Source organism: Dendrobates tinctorius, unplaced genomic scaffold (genome assembly GCF_039654945.1).
Source record: "Dendrobates tinctorius isolate UK_male_01 unplaced genomic scaffold, ASM3965494v1 ptg000049l, whole genome shotgun sequence".
NCBI classification, from domain to species: domain Eukaryota; kingdom Metazoa; phylum Chordata; class Amphibia; order Anura; family Dendrobatidae; genus Dendrobates; species Dendrobates tinctorius.
This window is the reverse complement of record NW_027361717.1, coordinates 24,662,501-24,678,997: the sequence shown is the minus strand read 5'-3', so window position 1 is coordinate 24,678,997 and position 16,497 is coordinate 24,662,501. Positions and strand designations below refer to the sequence as shown.

At 43.9% G+C, this 16,497-nt stretch overlaps 1 protein-coding gene across 1 annotated transcript in view; it reads right to left on the bottom strand.

Moving 5' to 3' along the window:
• The window catches only part of LOC141091149 (saxiphilin-like), a 149,979-nt gene that overhangs the window by 87,142 nt on the left and 46,340 nt on the right, over window positions 1-16,497 (bottom strand). Inside the window, exons 7-8 of the mRNA XM_073576547.1 lie at window positions 14,452-14,643; window positions 11,995-12,130 (exon numbers count right to left, since the gene is read on the bottom strand). Coding sequence (XP_073432648.1) covers window positions 11,995-12,130; window positions 14,452-14,643 — 328 coding nt within the window. The remainder of the gene's footprint in view (window positions 1-11,994; window positions 12,131-14,451; window positions 14,644-16,497) is intronic.

The window sequence follows — 16,497 nt, the reverse complement described above, 5'->3', positions numbered from 1 at the left end:
AGCGCAATAGTCCGATAGTTGCCACAGTCAGTAGAATCTCCCTTCCTCCGGATAGGATTAAACAACGATTTTGTCCAGTACTTGGGGCATTTACCAGTTGTCCACATCTGCTGACACAGACATGTGATGACATCAACTGTAGCATCAGAAGACTTTATTAGTTCTATTGGAATATTATCACATCCAGGCACTTTTTTGCTTGACAGAAGCTTTATCAAAGCAACAACTTCTTCTTTCAGGATGTTCGAATCTATCATTTCCTGTCTTTTTCTTCTTGTATCACTGAGTACTTCTTGTAGAGGTGTACCCTTTCTATCTTTCTTTGATCTGTCCTTTCTCAGTTAATTTGCTCCTGTTGGAATCTTTCAACATGCCCACTCATGGTTGAAACTTTCATTGTATCTCTTTGATTTTTAGGTATGCCTTCCTGGTGTTACCCCTCATATGTTCGCTTTTTATCTCTGTAAATATCTTTTGGTAATAAAGTTCTTTCTCTGCTTGAATGGCTGTATTTAGTCTTTTACTGATGTTGTCTATATCCTGCTTGTTAACTTTTGCTTTTAGCAGTCTTTCTTCGATGATCATTTAGGGTCTCTTCTGTTAACCATCGATGAGGGGGGTCTCTTCTGCCTCTTGTTTATTGTCTTACTAGATTCTTATCTCATTAATGATAGCCTTTATATGTGTCCATTATGACTCAGGCTTTCTTTCATCCATGTCCAGCGATGAAAATCGGTTGTGCCGACCATTCCAAAAACTTCAGTTATGTTGCTCAAATGAAAGTTGGAAAATGACCTGTTGTCTAGTCCATTTGTGCAGCTTAACGCTAATCTCTGATGTCAATTATCAGTACCACAGTCAGCTCCTGGCCTAATTTTAATAGTAATGATCAATTACATCCTTCTTTGGTGAATCTGATTCTTATAGGCCCCATTCGGTAATGTCAATGTGTAAATTCTCCGTTTGTGATTTTGGAAGAAGGCGTTCATGATGGACAGTTGATTTGTCATAAAAAAGTCAATGACTCTTCATTATAGCCTTGCTTCATTCAGCAAATTCAAAGTTTCCAAAAATGGTTCCATGTTTGCCCAATTTAGCATTAGAGTCTCCTATGATAATGAGTAAGTTTTGTTTTTGCATTGATTTCTTCTAGAACTTTATCACAGAATAATTCAACTTCAACATCTATTGTTGGTGAGTAGACATGTATAATTGTGAAATAGATTGGCACTCCTTGTAGTCATATCAAGATGACTATATCAATGACTGTATTGTACTTCGGGACAGTGGCGGCCAATCTTTTGTAGAGAATAAAAGCAACACCATTTCTTGTTTGGTTATCATTGCCAGAATAGTAGAACCAATGTTCGTTTGACTAGAAATGTTTAGATTGATTCCATCTTAGCTCGCTAATTCCGTTTAAGTCGAGTCCTGTTTTGGCCATTTCGTCTTTGACAATGTTGAATTTGTCTTGGTTCATGGTTTGCATATTCCAAGTTTCAAATGTTTTGATATCTCAACAGATTTTGATCTTCCACAGACTTTGATCTTCCTTTTCAACTAAGCGACATCAGCACCAAATCGTCCTTGCAGCTTAGATCCTGGCTCGTCATGAATATATTCAGATCGACCATCGGCTCTCCTCCAGTAGCTTGTTAAATGCTTTCTGACCTAGAGGTGCATCTGTAAGAAGATGAGCCAGAACAGAGTCAGCGGTTCCCGATACACTTTGGGACCGGAACTATTGGGACTGTGTCATGAGCGCTTCGGAGGTGACAGGCTATCATCCGGCGTCAGGCCTCAGGTCTGAGTGCCTGTCCATACAGACTGCTCCCTGAACCATCTGCCTCTAGGACCCAGTGTCGACCTCCTCCTGCCCTGAGAAGTCTGGATCTATTTAGTTAGTGGCTCAGCTGTGACCCAGTGCGGGTAATAGTTTCATTTCCACTTCTGCTTGCTAGAGTGTTGGACCTCCTCAGAGTGCTCCAGGTTGGTGTATGGAATCCCTCTTCTGGTAACCGTATCTGGCGATTCAGCTAAGTGTTCCCCTGTTTGTCTCACCTTACCGTCTTTAGTTTAGCGGAGATTGCCTAGTGCGATCTCCCTCCTGTTCCCTATTCAGAACTAGGCCCCAGGGAGACTCAGGGTCTCAGGTTCCAGTTCGGCAATTGGTGAGGAACCAATATAGGGACTCGGTAGGAGTTCTAGGAAGAGATTAGATCTAGCCTAGGGGTCTCCAAATCCCTTCCTTAGTGTCTGGGCACCCATCCCCACTTCCCTCTATGTTACACTTGGTTTTCCCTCACCGGGCGTGACATTATTACCCGCCACACCGTTTAGAGAAAAAAAACAACAAAAAAACAAAATTGACACTTGGTTCATTTGTGCATGTGTTTTGTTAGTTTTGTGTTTTTTTTTGTTGGGTTTTTTTCCCCTCTCTCTCTCCCTTTGGAGATGGATGCAGTCACTGAGTTGGCTGAGCGACTTCGCTGTCTGTCTCTGTAAGTGACTGATCTCCGTCGGGAGGTTCTGCAGCAGCAGCAGCTGCAGGTCGCCAGTGTTGGGGCCTCTGCTGCTGGGCCGGGTCGGCCTAAACCTAAGATTGCTCTCCCTGACAGATTTTCAGGAGGCAGGGACAAGTTTTTTGTGTTTAAAGAGGCCTGCAAATTGTATTTCAAACTTCGTTCCTACTCATCTGGCAGTGAGGAGCAAAAAGTAGGGATTGTGATTTCTTTATTGCAGGGAGATCGACAATACTGGGCTTTTTCCTTACCACAGGACTCTGTGTGTCTCCAGTCTGTGGAAGGATTTTTTGAGGCCCTGGCCCTCATTTATGATGACCCTGACCGAGTGACCCTGGCGGAGTCTAGACTTTGCCGCCTCCTGCAGGGAAACCGGTCAGTAGAGTCATATAGCTCTGAATTCCGTAGGTGGGCAACTGACACAAAATGGAACTATGCGGCTCTTAAGAGCCAATTTTGTGAGGGTCTTTCTGAAAAACTAAAAGATGTTCTGGCTATGTATGAGGCTCCTGTGTCATTGGAGGCGGCTATTTCACTTGCTATACGTGTGGATAGACCCCTTCGGGATCGGTGGGTAAGGCCACTTTCCCCAGGTCCCTCTGGTGAGAGTCATTTCCCTCTGTCCGGGGATCAGCCTGGCAGTGAACCTGTGTTGGGGGAGGAGGTAGAACCCATGCAGTTAGGAGGGGCCGCAACCCCGTACTTCTCCGCTGATAGTCGCAAGAAAAAGGTGTTTGTTTTTTCTGCGGGAAAAGGGGCCATTATATTGGAGCCTGCCCTTTGGTACCAAGGCAAAAGGGTACTCTGTTAACCCTTGGTGGTCTGGAGTTAGATAAGCAGGCCATGCATTTTTCTTTTGCTTGCAGTTCCCGATTTGTCCTGTCAGCAGAGGTGGTGCTTGAGAGCAAGGCCGAGAACATTTCGGTGTTTGTTGACAGTGGAGCTGGAGTCAATATGGTGGACGCCGAGTTTGTGAGAACTCATGGTCTTGCTTGCTGTACATTAGCTAAGCCTATTTCCATTTTCACCGTTGATTCAGCTCCACTTGCACAGAAGACTCTCGCACAAATTGTTCATAATATAAAACTGAGGGTGGGGCCGACTCATTCTGAAATAATTCCATGCTATGTTTTAGAGGGGCTCCCCACTCCTATTGTGTTGGGCCTACCCTGGCTGGTCAGACATAATCCTGTAGTGGATTGACAAGCCAGGGAAATCATTGAATGGGGAGATTACTGTCAGGAGAACTGTCTGAATGTTTCCCTCTCTGCAGTCTCTGCTGAAATCTTGCTAGGATTTCTGAAGGGCTTTGAGGATGTCTTTTCGGAGAGGGGGAGTCAGGAACTACCCCCACATCGTGCGCACGATTGTCCCATTAACCCCTTTACCCCCAAGGGTGGTTTGCACGTTCATGACTGGGCCAATTTTTGCAATTCTGACCACTGTCCCTTTATGAGGTAATAACTCTGGAACGCTTCCATGGATCCCGGTGATTCTGACATTGTTTTCTCGTGACATATTGTACTTCATGTTAGTGGTAACATTTCATTCATATGACTTACGTTTATTTGTGAAAAAAACGAAAAAATGGCAAAAATTTTGAAAATTTCGCAATTTTCTAACTTTGAATTTTTATGCCCTTAAATCACAGAGATACAGCACACAAAAAACTTAATAAGTAACATTTCCCACATGTTTACTTTACATCAGCACAATTTTGGAACCAAATTTTTTTTTTTGTTAGGAAGTTATAAGGGTTAAAATCTGACCAGCGATTTCTCATTTTTACAACACCATTTTATTTTTACGGACCACATCACATTTGAAGCCACTTTGAGGGGTCTATATGATAAAAAATACCCAAAAGTGACACCATTCTAAAAACTGCACCCCTCAAGGTGCTCAAAACCACATTCCAGAAGTTTATTAACCCTTCAGGTGCTTCACAGGAATTTTTTGAATATTTTTTAAAAAAAAGAACATTTAACTTTTTTTTCGCAAAAAAAATATTTCAGGTTCAATTTTTTTTATTTTACCAAGGGTAACAGGAGAAACTGGACTGGAAAATGTATTGTGCAATTTGTCCTGAGCACGCTGATACCTGATATGTGGGGGGAACCACTCTTTCGGCCCATGGCAGAACTCAGAAGGGAAGGAGCGCCGTTTGACTTTTTAAATGCAAAATTGGCTGGAATTCTGATCAGACGCCATGTCACATTTGGAGAGCCCCTGATGTACCTAAACAGTGGAAACCCGCCACATGTGACCCCATTTTGGAAACTAGACCCCCCAAGGAACTTATCTAGATATGTGGTGAGAACTTTCAACCCACAAGGGCCTCACAGAAGTTTATAACGTGCAGTGGTACAATTAAAAAATCATATTTTTTCCACAAAAATGATCTTTTCACCCCCCATTTTTATTTTCCCAAGGGTAACAGGACCCTAAAAGTTATTGTACAATTTGTCCTGAGTACGCTGATACCCCATATGTGGGTGTAAACGACTATTTGGGTGCATGGCAGAGCTCGGAAGGGAAGCAGCGCCATTTGACTTTTTGGCTGGAATTGAGATCGGACACCATGTTGCGTTTGGAAAGCCCCTGATGCACCAAAACAGTGGAAACCCCCCACAAATGACACCATTTTGGAAACTAGACCCCCCAAGGAACCTATCTAGATGTTTGGTGAAAACTTTGAACCCCCAAGGGCTTCACAGAAGTTTATAACGTACAGCCGTACAATTATAAAATCATATTTTTTCCACAAAAATGATCTTTTCACCCTCAAATCTTACATTCCCAAGGGTAACAGGACCCTAAAAGTTATTGTGCAATTTGTCCTGAGTACGCTGATACCCCATATGTGGGGGTAAACCACTATTTGGGCGCATGGCAGAGCTTGGAAGGGAAGCAGTGCCATTTGACTTTTTTGGCTGGAATTGAGATCGGACACCATGTCGCGTTTGGAAAGCCCTTGATGTACCTAAACAGTGGAATCCCCCCACAAGTGACCCCATTTTGGAAACTAGACCCTCTAAGGAACTTATCTAGATGTGTGGTGAGCACTTTTAACTCCCCCAGTGCTTCACAGAAGTTTATAACGCCCGGGCGTGAAAATAAAAAATAGTATTTTTTCCACAAACATGATCATTTAGTCCCCATTTTTTAATTTTCCCAAGGGTACCAGGAGAAAATGGACCCCTAAAGTTGTTGTCCAATTTGTGCTGAGTACCCTGATACCCCATATGTGGAAGAAAACTACTGTATGGGCCCATGTCGGGGCTCGGAAGGGAAGTAGTGATGTTTTTGAATGCAGACTTTGATGGAATGCTCTGCGGGTGTCATGTTGCCTTTGGAGAGCCCCTGATGTACCTAAACAGTGGAAACCCCCCACACATGCACCATTTTGGAAACTAGACCTCCTAAGGAACTTATCTAGATGTGTGCTGAGCACTTTGAACCCCCAAGGGCTTCACAGAAGTTTATAATGCCCGGGCGTGAAAATAAAAATATCATATTTTTTCCACAAACATGATCATTTAGTCCCCAATTTTTTTATTTTCCCAAGGGTACCAGGAGAAAATGGACCCCAAAAGTTGTTGTCCAGTTTGTCCTGAGTACCCTGATACCCCATATGTGTATTACATATATAAAAATATAGTGCGATATTGGTGCATGTTGTTATTATGGTGTAATTTGTAATGGGTATACTGTTCAAATTATTACGTGGGATTGCAGTAATGAATTGTGCCTTGTAAGGCACTTGGATTTATTAATGGTGGTTACATGGACACATTAGGCTTTTTTGATGAAAAGGGAATTTTTTCTCAGCAATGGCTAATGTATGCTAGTATTTTATTTGTAAGTGTGCAATGGTTTCTCATTGAAAAAAGAAAAATAAATACTAATGATAGGTTAGGGTAACTTATTTAAACTTTGTGCCCTGAATATAGTCCTTCTTTTGCCATATACACTATGTTAGTTGCTGCCTTTCCATCTTATCCTAATTTACACTAATATCTTGCATTTGCACTTTAATTGATTTGACAGCCCCTTTTATTAGCCCACGTGGTTCCTTGTGCTGAGAGACTGTGCGCATGCCGGGATCGTGCAATGCCTTGAGGAATTTGCAGCGGTCAGCAGTGTTCCTCGGTATCCCAGTGTCCTAATAGGACCTGGCGTTACCCGGACCACGTGACCGCCAATCGTTCCTCCCATTGGTTGGCGGAGGTGACGTGATTCCGTGCATGCGCCGTTTGTGGTTTTATTTGGAAGGCACAGGACCTTTTTTCACGCAGGCACAGTGAGTAGACACAGGGTGATGACGCTTTTTAGTCAGGTGTGACATTTTGATAGTGGTCTTTTTGTATTTAAATGGGATGGCCCCCTGTTCTGACACGCCTCCATGATGAAGCAGTGCGAAACGCGTGTCAGGGCATAAGGGATGCCTAGGAAGCACCACCAGCTTGCGGTATGTAGTAATGGCAACTATAGATACATCTGGCTTGTTCATTAAGCATGTGATACCGATAGGGAGGACACTTAGGGGCTACACGTGATTGTCCCACTAAATTCAGTAATATGCCTGGAGGTAGTTGTAAGTTGTTATAGGGGACTACATCATTTTGCATTATTCATGCTCTTTTTGTGCCTTTCCCCATCTGGGAATGCAATGAATTTATATCCAATGTTATGCCATACATTTATGCCTTTATCGCTGTAGTGGTGTACTTCCATAACTTATGGGTCTCTGTCAATTTTGTCTGGCACCTTCTTTTTAACCGGTTTCGATTGTGTATTTTTGTACAATAAAAATTTGTTTATTTAAGATGTACCATTGTGTGGCACCTATTCTTAATTAGAAATTAAGGTTGTCACAAGGTGATAATAGGTTTAAGATTGAAGCCCATTAGAAGAGAGAAATCACGGGAGAATCATGAATAGGTCATAGGAGACAATCTGATACAGAAGCGCTGTGCAGTAACGGGTGGGAGCCGATGAAAAATGCGCTCTCTCTTAGATTGTAGATCAACCGGACAGCCCTAAGCCACAACGCACGTCTCGTGGCGTTTGATAATCCTGCTGCTCTCACTGTCAATCTCATGGAGTCAGCGGAGGTGTCCATCAGAAAAACTGCTGCCCCATGTAGTAGATACATATCTGCCAGGATTTTTTCTCTTGAAACTTTGGTGGCAAGTCGTTCCTCCAGCTGCTGCAGCCAGAAACGCGTCGTGCAGGTTCCGGCTACTGCGGGCTTCAATCACCCGCTGCTGATGTATGTCTCAAATAGGAATCTGCTTTTTTGTCTTGTGGGTCCCTGAGTACCCCTGAGTCCTCTAGGGGCAGCTCCGATTTTTTTGATGACCTGGACACTGCCACGTCAATCTTCAGGACCTTGTCCCATATTTCTGCGTCCTTATGCTCAAAGGGTTATATCCTTTTGGAGGAGGAGGGGAGGGCTCCCGACTTCTCCAGCTCCTTCCATTCTTTTTCAATGAGTGCCTGGACCTTCTCTTTGACTAGAAAGGTCCATTTTTTCCTTTCCTGTAGTCCCCCAAACATGACATCCTCCAGGGATTTAGCTGTTTTTTCCTCCTGTAGGCCTATAGTCACTCTAATGGCCTTGAGGAGTGCATCCGTATCTTCTATTGGAAAACACAGCTTACCACCCGCGTCACTATCTGAGGAGGAGGAGGAGGAGGAGGATGGGGGTTCGGCCTGAGATAAGGCCGAGGAAGAGTCTGAGATAGAGCTAGATGGAGGATCCTTCCCATTCTTTTTCCCTTTTTTTTAATAACGCTTTAAGGGACCCCTCCACTTCCGACCTGATGACTGATCTAAGGCTGGCTGTGAAGCTGGGGGGCTTCCTCCGCCATGGTTCGCTGGATGCAGCTGGAACAAAGGTCCTTCTGCCAATCTCTTGCTAGGGGACTTTTACATATGGCACAATCCTTATTATTCTTCTTACTCCCTGATTTTTTAGGCCTTTCCTAAGGAATTAAATACACAAAAGAAGGGGCCTATTAATCAGTTTACTAACATTCACGAAGGTCACTCACCACCCGCAACCAAGGGTACCGGACTTGGAGGCTGTGGAGGGGCACGTGACGTGTGCTCGCTGGACATCGTGGAGTCCCCAGACCTGTGGCTGGGATGACTGCTGCTTTTGTCACTCGCAGAAAATTGTCCTTAGGGGTCTGCGGATTAATGTGTTTCCAACTTTTGACTTGGGCGACGAGAATCTTATTAACCGTTGGATTAAAGCAGCTAATACGTGCTCCCTTGAATTTATTTCAATTATTATTGAAAAGAATATTATGTCATTAAAAGCTATTGAAATGGAAATGACACGTTACAGAAAACCCTCCAACAGGGACTAAGTGCAGAACATTTTCAAGAAATGATTAAAAATCTGGATAAAGAGGTGGAGAAATGGGAGAACAATATTATTACAAATAAACAGAAGAAATATGAGAGTGATGTTGGAGACTTTGAGTGAAACAAAATTTTTCGCTGGCAGATGAAGAAAGAACCAATTTAGAGGAGTTACTCCAGGAGTTCCTCAATTGTTTCTGGTTCTTCCATGAGTGAAGGGGGTGGATCAACTTATGAGGAAAGGCATGGCCCAAGATGTTTAAGAAAAATCCAGTAGCGAGGAAGAGAGAAAAGGATGGCATTAAGGTAATAAATCTATCTACACATCAGCTCACAATAGCTCAGGAAAATGTTCTATCTAGGGGCCTGACCTTCTCTCCTTCATCTGATCTTGATTTATTCACAGTTATAATGGATCTCCACCTTTTTTCAAGAAAATTGATTTTGAAGATGCTGCATCACAGAGGGGAGGGGGGAGCAGATCTTTCTAGTATAGAGGAACAGCAGGCTTTGGAGACTCTTGAATCATTAATTGATGAAAACAGCCCAACAGTGAGTATTGATTTCCCAGTGAGGAAATTCAATAAATCAAAAAAAATTTCCATCACTAACTTTGGTACCTGCGGTAGACACTTTTACCAAGATGGTTTCATTGGAAATTGAGGAGATTAAAAAGTCTAACAATGAGTCCTTTCATAATTTGAGTAGGGTTGAAAGGGAGGCCTTACAACAATTGAAGGAATGGGATGATGTTGTCTTCAAAATGGCTGACAAAGGCGGCAATATAGTAGTTTGGCCTAATACGATGTATGAAATCCAGGCATACAAAATCCTGCTCTGACCTCATGGTTACCCGGCAGTACTAACCCCGACATCCGCCTTTAAATAGGCTGCCTTAGTCCCGGTGAGCATCTTTCCCCTCCCCATGCGACCGTCGGCCGACCGCCTCCACAAAAAAAGCCGGCCGGAGTCATACAGGGCGCTATGTTGCCGTCGCCTTGCCAACGTCAGCCTGGCACGCTACCAGAATACATTGCGCCACCGACGTCAGCGACCGGAAGACGCCCCCGGTCCTTCCCATGTCAGGCTTTCAGAGGGAGCTGGCCCGGGGGCGCGCGAGGGGAGGGAGGCGCGGCGAAGCGTCCAGGGCTCAGGAGCTGCCTGCCATGCCCGCATGAACAGGAAGCCCCAGGGGGACCCCGCGGACTGCGCATCCAGGAACCCGACGGCCGGCACCTGGAAAAATGAGCATCATTGCATTTCTTATGCATTTTTGGTGTACACCTGATACATGACAAGCACTTTTTGCATTTTGTGCCCCCCATTTTTCCTCATAGATTGTAAGCTTGTGAGCAGGGCCCTCATTCACCTTGGTATGTGTTGACCTACAGTATGTGTTACGGCCTTGTAGCGATACGACCCGGTCAGGATCGCTGGTGCATCGCTAAATGGTCGCTAGTGAGCTACCAAACAGGCAGGTCTCACCAGCGATGCAGCGACGCAGCAGCAGTCGTTACTTACCTGTCAGACGCAGCGATGATGACGTCCTCCGCCCGCGTCCACGCGTCGCTCGTCGGCGCCAGCAGGAAGCCGCCACCGAGAAACGGCCCAGGACGTTCTCGCATGATCAGCAATAGCCAGTGGGGAAGCTGGTCGGAGGTAAGTGTCACATATAGCGATATCGCTAGCAATATTGCTGCTGCGTCACAAAATCGGTGACGCTTTAGCGATATTGCTAACGATATCACTACGTGTGAAGCCCCCTTTACTCTGTAAAGTATTATCTTGTTTGTTCAAGTACCCTTTGAATTGCTAAGTCCTGTGGGATATGTTAGCGCTATAAACATGATTATTTTATTAGATTATTATTATAGAAGTTTCTGATTCTACACTTCAAAACATAACATTTTTTTACGTGTGTTTCTAAGCCTCCCCATAGAAGCCTATAGGGAAAAAACACGAAAAATGCATAAGTCAACAGCGTCTTTAAATGCTCAGTGGGTGTGACTTTTCAAGAATTACATACACCCTTGTACAGTTAAATGCAATTAAAATCTGAGCAAAAAGACGCATCAAAAAGAAGCAGTATTTTTTTCTACATAGTAACATAGCCAAAAGGTTTAAATAACTGTTGGACGAACGCTATCCCTCCTGACACCCCCATGTACATGAATGCTCGGTAGAATACTCATGTGCTTTGGTGCAACATATCAAAAAGATTGGATTTTTAATTCAAAACGCCTGATTCTTATCTTCTCCAACATCATCTCTCAGGGTGGAGTCGGGAGGGCTTCATACACATTAGATCAGTGCTTCCCAACTTCCATCCTCAAGGCCCACCACCAGGTCATGTCTCCAAGATTTCCTTAGTATTGCACAGGTGATGGAATTATTACCTGTGCAATACTAAGGAAATTCTGAAAGCATGACCAGATGGTGGATCTTGAGGACCTGAGTTGGGAAACAAAGCATTACATCATGGATCGATCCCATCAAAATCAGAACATTTGGACTACTTTGATCTAATGTACATGGGTTCATTGAAGGAGCTGAATACTTCTAGACAATTGCTCCTTATTTGTTCCAATGCCCCTCAAAAAGGAAAAACGCTTGATGCTGACCTCACAAAGCAATGCCATTGCAATGATGTTGATGCTGCAAATCCCAGGAGTCACTTGACATTGGTGTCACGTGGCCTCTTCAGCCCACCAGAGGTTGCTGATTTGCTGCAGGCTTCACTATAGAACAGATTTCCACTCAATAGATTGGCTAGATTTTTTTATTCTCTATTAATCTCAGCGACAGATTTGGAATATAAAGGTGTGACTGAATTTTCTTTGAGAAAAAATGCCTTACTTGGTTCTGTTGTTTCTTTAGAATGGAATTTTGCTCTGTCAAGCTCTCTTTAACATGGTTATAGTTGCATTGTCAGACAAGATGCGAGAAAAAAAATTCTCAGAGGATAATAAGAGTCAAATGGTAAATTTCAAAAAGTTACACAAACATTAAATTGTGATGCAGCAAAAATAAGTAGCATCAAAAACTCACTAAAAACTCCTCATAGAAACACAACCATAAAAGTTGCATAGTACTTCACCTAAAGGCTCCTTCATCCCCATAGTACGGCTCTCCAGGACCACGTGTGCACTGATCTTCCTGACCGGCACACTGCTCACACAGGTTCGCCTCTTGGGCTCCTGGGGCACAGCTCGCAGAGAAGATCTCTGAGGCAACTATGGTGGAAACGGAGTGTAGTTAATTTCTAGAAATGATGTCACTAATACAGATTGTTCAGCACTATTTATTTTTTACTTGAATACCGGTAAAAAACTTTAAACATCATCTGTTATTTGGTATTAAAAGATAACCTGGAAAGGACCTGATAGTACATTGCAACTAAAAGAATAAATTATTAGAGGAGATGAATACTGTAAATACTGTATGTTCGAGTGGAGTGGAATTTTACACACATTTTTGTAAATTGCTTCTGTAATATTCCAATAATATGGTGATCTCTGGCCTCCATTTTTCTGCTCCGAAAAAAGATCATAAAAATATTAGAAAAATACTTATGCTCCCTTTATTGCTTACCTCTCTGGCCCCTCTATTCTCAACATCACCCATCCACCTCTCGTTACAGCTTCTTACCACCGCCACGAGCCCTGAAATCCCAGGGCCTCCTCACGCTAGGGTTCCAATGAAGCTGATTGCGCAGATTTGTCCTGAGCTGAATCAGAGCTGGAAGTCCCAGCTTAGTGAGAGGCCCAGGAGAGTTCTGCACCTGTGCGTGGAAGGTCACGGTGAATGTCGTTATATGAGATCACGCAAAACCCTATTGTAAGTTAGCTAGGGGATTCAGCGGTAATAAGAAGATGTGGTTGTAGGGAAGGTGACCTGACGGACGGACTTATTAGTAAGAAGAAAGGAGGGTTTGCACAGTTTAGGCAGATAGCAGTTATGACAGTGGGGAAACAGCTAGGAAAGTGTAGATGACGTGCAGTACCTTGGGTTGACCACTAGATGGCAGGGAGGAGTGTAAGTTCAGGACTTAACAGCAGCTTAGGGCTTTAGAAACCGTTGGTCATGGGGGCGGAGTTACAGGGAACCGGGAAAGTTATAAATTTGACAGGAGGGTTCCAGAAAGTTCCAGTCCCCGGGAGGTGCTCAAGAGACAAGGAGTCTGTGACAGTTTGTGTGCTGTGAGGAGAGCCAAACCAGGGGACTGAGGAGAGAGGAAGTCAGGGGGGTGGTCCTGACAGGGAGTACCGCAGTACAGACGAGGCCCCGGAGAGAAGCGTACCGTATTGAAGACGATAACTGACCAGTAAAAGTGCTGATGGTGAACGGGCCTAAGGCGGCCACAGTGACTGCGCACACAGGATCGTCGCTAAGCGAAAAAGGGACGGTATGTGTAATTACATCCCTGGTGGAAAAGTACGGTGTGTGAGTGTGTAACGGGGCCTGGACACAGAGGGCCGTGAAGAGAATTGCGGTGTATCGTGAGGGCTGTCAGTCGGACGGCGGAAAATAAACTTGGACCTGTTGCACCTGAAATCTGCCTCCATCTTGTGTCTGTACGTCACTGCGCGGTATACAGAGGGACCACCCCCCAGCCCTGCCCACGACCCTACACTGTCAGGACAGAACAGGTGATGAAAAGAAGTGGAGGAGCCGGAGAGGTGAAAGGTAAGGTGAGTATCAGTATTTTTACATCTTATGTTTAGTATGCACTGGGGTCTCTCTAGATCCCAGATTATAATAAAGAAGAATAAATTAGTGGAGAAAATCTTAACTACGAATTGAATTTCCTGGGAAAAATTAATTAGAATTTTGCCTGATCCGCTCATCTCTAAATTAGTCAATAGCCTGGAAATCTGCAGGAGAGAACTTTACGCTTGAAGCGATTCTCTATATTTGTTGTTTCAGTAAAGATATTTCCAAATGTAGATTCAGTGATTTTTACTAATCAAATTGGCCCCTTTCACACAACAATATGATATGGTGTACAAGAATCCATACATTAAACATGCAGAGGGCCTATTTTCTCCATGCACATGGGTGCAGTCTGGGCCAATACATTTCTATGGATTGCAAATTTTGGATCTGTGAAAGGTATTATCTTATTTTCTAAAATGGATAAATTATCAATTCCTTGTAAAAAGAAGCTATTTTGCGATTTACTTCTTATTACAAAATGTTTTTGCTCTCAAGAATGAAGAGATATTTAATTCTATAGTTTACTGCACATTGCCTAGGTTACCGGCCACCTCAGAGGAAAGGATATACGGAAGGATATAGCACTTGTAAGCTGACTGGCATTCATCTTGTAAGCGCTGATATGAAGTTGGCCGAATCTCTAGCTCCCGATGCTGTCTGGAGCACTTTGTCGATGCTGCGGAGTCATCGTTGCTTCCGCTAGCGGCATTGAGCCATCCGCTCGGCCATGGTCATACCGCACTAAATTCTGCATTTCATTGTATTAGCTTATACAATGGTATTACACTTTGATGTTGGTGCTTCCCTCATACTCTGTTGTACCCGCACCCGCTTGTACCTTTTTCAATAGATTTTTGTTCCGGTTCTTCCCACAAGAGTAATTTCTTCTTTAGGAGAACATTCAAAGGAGCGACCCAGCCTGCCGCCTCTCCCACCGCAGAATGACAGGATCTCTTGCCTTTCAATTGATCAAGTTGGAAGCTACTCGATTTTTTCACCACAGCGACGGCATAGTGCAGCGTCACAGGAGCTGGAACACACAATTAATGATGTAATAATGACCAAGAATGTTATAAACATTTTATAATTATTTTTCATGAAAAAAATGGGAAAAAAAAACTTGATTACATGGTTACACCTTTAATAGTATAGAAAGGAAACACCTGTTAGGCTTTGAAACAACAACATATAGTTACATATACTGAAAAAAGACACAGGTCCATCAGGTTCACCTCTATCTCTAGATTATCTATACCCACAATGCTATTTGTTGAGAGAAAAGCATCCAACCTTTTTCAAATACTGATATATCTGCCATTACTACGTCTTGCGGTCAGGAATTCCACAGTCTGACTGCTCTAACTGGAAAGAACCCTTTCCTATTTGGCAGCCAGATTCGCCTTTCTTTCACCCATAATGAATTAATGAATGTCACCTGGTCCTTTGTAAGGTCTTTAAAAGGAGTAAGTCACATGTCAGTCTTTTAAATTGACCACACATGTTATACATATAAATGAGATCTCCTCTGAGACGTCTTTTTTACCGAGTTAAATAATCCCAATTTTTCTAATCTCACATCAGAGGAAAGACCTTCTATACCATGTAATAATCTAGATGATGCCTCTAGGCTAGGGACACTCGATCGTAGATTCTTTTTTCCTAGAGACTGTATTACTGCCATAGAAAATAGGTAAGTGCTATATTATGTACATATGGAATTTTAGAAAATTGGAAATGCAATATTGCTGGAAGAAAATTTTCAGTAAAATGAAGGCACTTAGCATATAATTGGCCAATGATGTTGCAGTTGGGTTCAAATACATTGGCCAATTTATGTAATAAGTACCTTCTTTTACTATAAATTTTCCTATAGCAATATTGCATTTCCAATTTTCAGAAATTCCATATGTACATCATGCAGCACTTACCTATTTTCTATGGCAGTAATGCAGTCCCAATTTTCTAGATTTACCATTCTAAACAATCCAGGCGCAGCTTTGTATTTTCTTACAATTCTTGTGTGGTAGGGGCCGGGATTGGGGGGTGGTCCACTGCTTACCACGTCCGGACGACACAGGCACCAGCGAAGCAAGGACAAGACAGAGGCCGAGTTCAGTTGTAAAAGTTCTGGATTTTATTCGTCGTCCTCCTGACGACCACAACCACGCACCGCAGTTCTTTACAGTTCTCCGTCTCCAGGCCCGGGTACCTGTACCTTTCCTCCAGTCGAAGTAACGTCCCTTGCGGATCTTTCGCTGGGGCTGTCCTAAACCAATCTACCGCCAGCGCTTCACCTGCCCGCGGTCGTCATCCAGTTGGTACCCCCGGGGCCTCGTCTGTCCTGCGGTCCGTCGGGTCAGGGCCATCCCCCTGACTGTCTCTTTCCTGTCAGTCCCCTCGCCGAGCTCTTCGCTGTTCTCCGTCTTCTGCCGAGCTCCTCCCGGGACTAGCCTGCCTGGAACCCCAACCAGTCCTATTTATCCCCTCACCGGAAATTCCCCTCCTGGGTTCCTATCTCCCCGCCCCCCTTGACTTAGCGTTTCTCAAGCCCTAAGCTGCTGTTGAGTCCTGAACTACTCCACCCTGCCATCTTGTGGTCATTTCTAGGTACTGCACTCTCTTGTCTGTCTTTCCCAGCTATCACCCTGCTGTCCTTGTCAATCTCCGTCCATAGTGCACCAACCGTTCCCTCCTACTTCCAGTCAAGTCTGTCCGTCAAGTCACCTTCCCCACACTTGTGTTAGCTGGCACCTGTTCACACTAGTTGGGATGTGCTGGTCAGTTTTTTTAGTGTGTCATCAGTGTTTGGTCAGTGCTTCATCAGTTGTTTGTAGAGTGTTTCATCAGTGTTTCGTCAGTGTGTCATGAGTGTTTGGTCTTGTGT